Raw genomic sequence first — 7659 nt, 5'->3', positions numbered from 1 at the left:
AGGTCTCCAAGTGGACCTTTATGTATTGACTAGTAATAGAAACCATGCAAAAGATGTGAAAAAAGTGGCTAAGTTAAAGAAAAAAGGAGTTACACCAAAGAGTAGCGCTTAGGCGTTACCACAATGGCGCCTAAATGCCACCCACTACAGTAAGGAACTCATATTTTATTTCTTTTCTTCTCCATGTTCTTGATGTTGAATTTGATTTTTCATTCATGAACTAAATTCTTAATCTATGGTTTGATGTAACCATAAGTTGAGACCATGTTTTGATTTTATATTAGTTATCTCTTTCCAGTTTTCTATTGAAGTTTATTTGTGTTATTAGTTTAATACTTTCAATTACCTGATCAATAATTGAATAATTTGATACTTCAAATTTCGATACTTAAGAGAGGGAAATTTAGGTGTGAAATAAAAATAACACAATCTAGATTTTATAGATTTTAAAAGAAAGTATAAAATCTTTAAAGTTTATTCCACATGAACTTGATAATTTCAAGATTTTAACTCGTAATAAAGATATTGAAATTGAAATATAGAAATAGTTTTTACTAGAAACTCTAGAGAGAGTAGAATTAAATTAGGGTTTTAGCTTACAAACTTGGAAATATTGATTAGATGTAATTATATAAATGAGAAACATTGTTGATAATTAGGTAAAATCATACTATAGGCTTTCTCACATAGATTTATTGCTTCAAATTTGCATAATATTGTTGAATTCATCATTACACTCATGATTACAATAGTGGTAGCCAGGGAGGAGAACTGTGAACCTTACACAACCTTTAAAAACACGAACGCCAACAGAGAACTATGAATAGATTATCTTATTAGCGTCTATGAAAAATCGTGAGCAAAATTACAAGACAAGGAGATCATGTTTTCAACCCTTCCAAAAGAGAGCGTCTTTCCAGCTTTGATGAAAGAAGATTGCTGCTCTCTTTAAACCACCAAATCCACAATTCGATGAAATTCATAACATGATACCAGTAACTACCCAAAGGCTTAGGCTTTATAAGCCTTCAAATAGAAATTTGTAATAATTAAATAAAGCCCCGCCTTACACCCAAATTTCATAAATACTCCACACACACAACGTGCAACAAACAAGACAGGCGTTTTGATCTACAACCCCAAAGGAGGGAAAAAAAACAGGCAATAAAACCTCTTGCAGTCTGGGGATATGAAATATCCACACATAAAACCCTGAACTACTGCTTTATAGAGACAGACTAAACAGCAGAACATAGCCCCATATGATAAAAGTCATGAAACATATCAATATCCCTTAGCAAACATGTAAGCTTTACTAGTCCATAACATACTTTAAAATAAATATAACAATCCGTTGATGACTGAGGCAGTGTTACTATTTTCGACATACATAATGCACTGGACAACCTTAATAAAACTTACTTCTAAAGCTTCATCAAGAAGAATGTAAAAATGGAAGATTCACTGAAATTCCTAAATCAAAAACATTTTAAGACTTCTTCAAAACCACAAAATTTCTCGAGCAGGTCCATCCTCAAGCAGCTTTGAAACTTTTTGACAAGAGTTCATAGTGTCTTATTTGCTGCAACCAAACATAAAAATTAACACGGTTTGAGTTACGGTTGTTTTCCTTGAGGTATATTACAAGAACAAAATAAAGTCTCATAAAAATTCATACTGCATCCGAAACAGATGGAGACATTTTTTCTAATGCCCGCTTGAAGTGTATTTCTTTGATGGTCCATGGTGTAGCATCTGAAATTTCGTTCCTCGAATTCCAGTTGTCCTTAACAACTTCCATAGCAGCTACATTCATCTGACATAAAAAAAAATAGCAAAGCTTGAGAATAATCATTATAAGGTATGAGCATTTACAGCAAGAGAAAAAGAGATAGAATGAAAATCCCATTTTCTCACTCAAGCTATGTTCATTCAAGTCCTAGTTTCTTTCGGATGACTTATTTATGTTCACAAAATGTCTTGAACTGAATCAAGGCATTTTTTCGCCATCCGTCATGTAGGCTTTAACTAAGACCAATTACTCATATCAAACAATTATGAACCATCCAACTACTTGCAATTGTTTATTTTAATTAATCAAGATAAGTTTCGCTAAAATATCATTACCAACTGAAGAAAACAATAAAGCACACACAAACCAAAGCAGATAGGTCGGCTCCACTGAAATTTTTACAAGCACTATCACTTCCAATTGCCATCAAGTCCACATTGGCATCTATTCGCTTCTTCCTACCAAGAGCTGTCAAGATTAAACCACGCTCATACGAATTGGGAAGAGGGACATATTGAGGTATCCCAAATCTTCCTGGTCGAAGAAGGGCATGGTCCATGACATCAGGCCTGGTATTGTATTATCAAGATCAGAGATGTGAAGTCACGCGACAGAAGACTTTTAATCAGAAAATCATTATTCTTATCTTGCCCACAGTAAATTTGACACAAATAACAATCTGTACCTATTCGTGGCACCAATTACATAAACACCCTTTCGCTGATCTGCACCATCTAGCTCTATCAGCAGCTGCAGTGATATGGCTTTGCATTCAGTTCTATATCTAGTCATATACACAATAGGGGAGGATATAATTAGGCAAGAAAGCATTTAACGAGACATTTTTACAAACCTGACCCAAGAGCTGCTCAGCAACCCCTCCCCCTTCTTGACCGCGTCTGGTTGTCAAAGCATCCACCTGAGAAGATGTTGAACAACATCAACACAATTCCAGTTTCCACCAAGTTCACCGCAGAATGTTATTAATCACCCTTTTTGGTTAATTACACACAGTATACCTAAAATTCTGTGTAGGCCGATTAGTTATAAGTTATCAAGGAACTTTTAAAACCCCTAAATGGAAGGAGAGCATAGTAGCTTCTAGCTAGCTGTGTGAAGAAGGTGTATGTACAATTGCAAACCATCCTTGACAGATTTTGTTGTTTATGATTGCTCCTAACACTCTCATTGAAGTCATAAATAAAACTATGAGTTTCAAGGCCAGAGTAGATCCTCTGTTTATTGCATTGTCAAGGTTTGTGTCAAATTTTGATTTGTCAACATCCATAATGAGATTGATGATGGAATAATCTTTAACACAAAGTCACAACAATGGAATCTTATTACTGCACACTAAGTCCCCGTTTGGCCCCCATTTTCTAGAAATGAAAATGGGTGAAATATTTATTTATTTATTATTATTATTTTTTTAATGAGTGGGTGAGAAAGAAGGAAATTTTTTCGATTTACGTGTAATATTATTTTATGGAAGATTGTGTAGTTGAAAATAGGAGAGAGAAAAATGTAATGTAATGTAATGGAACTTAATAGGAGAGAAACAGGGGCTAATTTACAAAAGCATAACTTGGGTCTAACCAAATATAAAACCAAATTATAAGAGATGAAAAGTTGTCAAGAAATAAGAGGAAGAAATAGAAAAGATGCACCTCATCAAAAAAAAGAATGCACGGAGAACATGTCCTTGCACGGCTGAATAATGTCCGAACAGCTAACTCACTTTCACCGACATATTTATTGAGAAGTTCAGGGCCCTTGATAGACAACAGAAAATGTAAGAGAGCAATGGAACTAATTATTAGAAAACAAAAACTTACGAGATAGCAAAAATTTTCAACCTTAATATGAATGAAATTTGCTCCTGCTTCGCTAGCAACTGCTTTGGCAATTAATGTTTTCCCACAGCCTGGAGGACCATAAAGCAAAATTCCTGCCTCTAAATCCGCCCCCAATCCCTGAAAATCAGCCACTTAATCTCAAAACCTTAAACTTGGGATATACAACTAGCATAGTAGAAGTGGATGAGTTCTCGAAAACAATGTCTACATAGCAAAGAATTAAAGGAAAGAAAGAGATAATAACTGCTCAAAATGGAAGTGACTGAGTTGAAAGTGCCCATAATCTAATACATATGCAAAGGGATGCCAATCAACCGTGAAGGATTTCGAAGCATGTGTCCATTCATTCTTAGCATTATAGAGGGAGAAATTTTCAGTAAGCATTGCACCTGAACTTAAAGAAATTTTTTTTATTAGATTTAAATACACACCTTAGAAGTTTGATTAGAACATGTAAATATGTAATGCAAGCTGTGACAAGGTGGCACCATGAAAAACAACCATGTAAGATCGTATTCATATCAAATGAAAAAGGTTGCATCATATTAACACCTTGTTTGGGAAAAATTATAATGTGATTATAAGGAAGATGAGTAATAGGTCCAATGAAATGTGTGGATAATAAGTAGGTAGTAACTGTAACGTGATTAAAATTAATGTTCAACTCTGACTTTAAATTATAAGCAAATTATAATGAAACCAAAATAAGCCCTGAATTTTTTTGTCCTTATCTCAAAATCCATTAGAATAACCCAATCATCAATTATTAAATGAAATAAAACGTAAAAATCACCTCATAACATTTGGGATTCTTAATCCGCCGAATTATTTCCCATTCAAACATATCTCTGATTGATTGAAGACCACCAACATCCTCCCATTTCACGCTTGGAATTGCTGAAAATCCTTCTCTTGTTAAGGAGGGTTGAACTGTTTTAGCAGCTTCCTACAAAAATGTTGTGATTAGCAACTAATTGAAATGATGAAAATGGGTTGGGGGAGATCACATAGAACACAGTAAATCAGAAACCGAAAGGAAAGGAGGAGGGAATCAAAAACAATAAGAAAAAGGAAAAAGGACTGAACAACGATGGCTCTAAAGTACAGACAAATGCTTTCCCACGATAAGTATATAGAATTAACATTACAAGGAAGCATAAAGTAGATTTTGCTAGAAGCCAAGCTGCAAACCTATTTACACTAGATACGTACTAACATGACTGAAGTGTTCCAACAAGACATCAAATCTATATTCTAGAAATAGGGAAGCTACAAATTCCCTAAGCAAAGATGAACCAAAATATAGCTCATGAAAAAATGTATCAGGCACAACTGTTGCAAGACCAATGACCAAATCAACATCAATGTCCGTCCATGATCAAGAAAAAAATAGACTTATACTAGGAATTTTGAACCACATAACCAAAAATAATACACATTAATTAAAGAACCAGGCAAAGTGTAAATGATAACTAAACAAACAAAATCCAGTTTGATAACAACGTATAAGAATAGAGGTAGGAATTGCGATGTTACCTCAATATCAGCCATTGTGATGCCGAACTTTTTTATTTCTTCAACTGGCCAACGTTGTCTCCACCATTCTTCAACATGCTCACCTTCTACAGACTTTGTAGAAACCTCGGACCTTAGATGGCATATTAACCGATTCATTGCTAGATAGCCAGCCTTGTTTACAAGTGCTGCCAAGTCAGCTCCAACGAACCCTGCAGTGGACTTGGCTATCTTCAGAAGATCAAAAGCACCTTCTACTTTAAGATTTTGAAAAATAACGGACAAAATATCAACCCTTGCACTTTCGTCCGGGACACCTATGTAAATCTCACGGTCAAACCGTCCAGGCCTCCTCAATGCAGGATCAATAGAATCAAGCCTATTTGTTGCTCCAATAACGAGTACATACCAAGGCATGCAATCATAATTCTCAGCAGTTCCACTTCCATTTATGGGTTTGACAATTCTTGATGACTCGTCCATGCATGACATTAGTTGTAGGACAATACGTTGCTCCATTACCCTATTAGAGATATCCCGTTTAGTAGCAATCGCATCAATCTCATCTATGAACACAATGGATGGTGCTGTCCTGTGGGCTTGAGAAAATAGCTCTCTGATATTTTCTTCTGATGTACCTAAAACATTCAACAAATAAAGCCTCTCAGCAAGCTTCAAAATTGTGTAAATAATCAAACCCATCCCCACATGAAATAGACAAAAAGGGAAATTAGTCCAATTGTCACGCTAACAACAAATAGGAGGACAAGATAAAAAAAAATAAAAAAAAATAAAAAATAAAAATCTTACAAACACAGTTCTATGCCTACCTTGTCATCACTACTAGTGAAGTCATTAACACTAAGAAGATTTATGATTAAAAAATTCTCATGAATATAACAAAGAGAAACAAGAAACCATCATACCTGAAATTCCAGACACCAATTCAGTAGCACAGATCCTATAAAAGGGAACGCCGGCCTCATTGGCAATGGCATTGGCTAGCTTGGTTTTCCCACACCCAGGTGGGCCATGCAACAAGATCCCTGACATCGGTTTCACACCAAAGTTTCGTGGCAGATAGGGATTGTAAAATGGCATAATCAAATCTTTTTTTAACTCCTCCAACACTTCACTCATCCCCCCCAAATCATTGAACAATGGCCCATCGATGTTATTTTCCTTGATGCAATTATTTTTGTTATTGATCATAATTAAACCATCACCTCTAATTTTCACCAACTCAGATTCATTTCCAGTTTTATGCCCCTTGTTCATCAAATTTACCTCCTTGTCCATGTTATTAACAACCACCTTATTTTCTCCCTCTTTTCCCATTTTCTTTGATTTTTCAATGTAATTGTCACGCAGCAAGGACTTTATCAAATCAAACTTGGGTTCAAATTTTTCCTCATAAATAGCATCTTTAGTCGAAATAACTTCCTCCGATAAGTTATCTGATTCAGATTCCGAAGCACCGTCGCTAGCAGCTGACGTCATTGAAGATGTCGAGCCAGCACCATTTTCAAAATCATCATTAATTCTCGCGGTCCTCTTTCCAATATGCTTCTCTTCAATGAGTCGCAATTTCTCTTCAGCTTCCTCAACTTCCTTTGCCCTCTTTCTTCTCGGAGGGGTCCTTTCATCATCATATTCTTTATTAGTATGATCACCCATTTGTTCAAGTATTTGTTGAACCCCTTTTGTGAAAGGTTCGAGCTTGTGGCGGGTATATTCTGGGTAGGTGGAGCGAAGATAGACAGCTAATCGATCGACGGAAGCGCATTCATTTTTGCTTGACTCGATGCGCCAACGAAGGAGCCGATTGAATCCTTGGCCTCCTGGTGGCCGGGGTTTTTTCCCTATAAAATTGACCCTTTTTTTCTGTTTTCGAGTCATTGCTTTGCTGAAATAAGAAAATATCGGGTAAGTTCGATTCAAATCGAAAAATTCTCCACAAACGGAGCGACCTGGGGTAAGACAAAAGTTGTCGAAAAAATAGCTGTTCATAGAGGAAGATTACCATCAAGAAACAACAATTTTGAAAACTAAATAAATAATGAGTTGATTTGAAATTAAGTCATTCACAAAGATCAGATTTCAACATACAAAGCCCGTTTTACACTATTAAAAATATGATATAACCTTCCAACTGTGATGAAGAGGTTGACTAGAACTCGCTGTTACACAGGAATTGGTTCCAAGAAGTGATGAATGTGCCTCCTTTTGCCTCTCCCCCAATTTTTAGATTAATTCCGACGAAGAAAAGCTTTTTATAGGAACAATGGAGAAGAACGTTCCAAAATTGATCCTATCTCTTTACAACTGAGGACTGGTTGAAGCCACGCCTGATATTCCGAGAGCCAAGAGAGACCGAGGAGAGAATTAGAATGGCATATCTAGGGCTCGCCCGATATTCCGAGAGCCCAGAGAGACGGAGAGTTACGGGTGTACTTTTTAAATTAGGTCAGTTAAAATGGCCTTTTTTTTTTTTTT

The 7659-nt window shown here is 35.8% G+C and overlaps 1 protein-coding gene across 2 annotated transcripts; it reads right to left on the bottom strand.

Annotated features, from left to right (window-relative positions):
• Positions 1-1263: 1263 nt before the first annotated feature.
• On the bottom strand, positions 1264-7615 carry LOC111376199 (cell division control protein 48 homolog C-like). Of its 2 annotated transcripts, XM_022999145.1 has the most exons (11): positions 7309-7615; positions 6090-7069; positions 5185-5801; positions 4442-4594; positions 3649-3765; positions 3460-3564; positions 2646-2711; positions 2478-2542; positions 2160-2361; positions 1679-1816; positions 1264-1582 (listed from the first exon to the last, which is right to left on the bottom strand). In XM_022999145.1, the coding sequence occupies exons 2-11, from the start codon at positions 7060-7062 to the stop codon at positions 1535-1537; spliced, it is 2484 nt and encodes an 827-aa protein (XP_022854913.1). In that variant the 5' UTR covers positions 7063-7069; positions 7309-7615; the 3' UTR covers positions 1264-1534. The 2 variants fall into 2 exon arrangements, with proteins under 2 accessions (XP_022854913.1, XP_022854914.1); XM_022999146.1 differs by lacking the exon at positions 1264-1582 and having other exon boundaries at positions 1741-1816; positions 2128-2361.
• Positions 7616-7659: the final 44 nt, after the last annotated feature.

This window comes from Olea europaea, unplaced genomic scaffold (assembly GCF_002742605.1).
Source record: "Olea europaea var. sylvestris unplaced genomic scaffold, O_europaea_v1 scaffold1469, whole genome shotgun sequence".
Lineage (NCBI taxonomy): Eukaryota > Viridiplantae > Streptophyta > Magnoliopsida > Lamiales > Oleaceae > Olea > Olea europaea.
Note: the sequence above shows the minus strand (reverse complement) of the source record. Positions and strands in the feature narration are given on the sequence as shown.

What these genes read in the sequence shown, in the direction of transcription:
- LOC111376199 (XM_022999145.1), bottom strand. Translation starts at nt 7,062, where the DNA reads ATGACTCGAAAACAGAAAAAAAGGGTCAATTTTATAGGGAAAAAACCC. An exon ending in GCATTCTTTTTTTTGATGAG is followed by an intron (nt 2,712 to 3,459) that starts GTGCATCTTTTC and finishes ACATCTTCTCAG; the next exon opens with GTGGATGCTTTGACAACCAG. An exon ending in GTAATTGGTGCCACGAATAG is followed by an intron (nt 2,362 to 2,477) that starts GTACAGATTGTT and finishes ATACAATACCAG; the next exon opens with GCCTGATGTCATGGACCATG.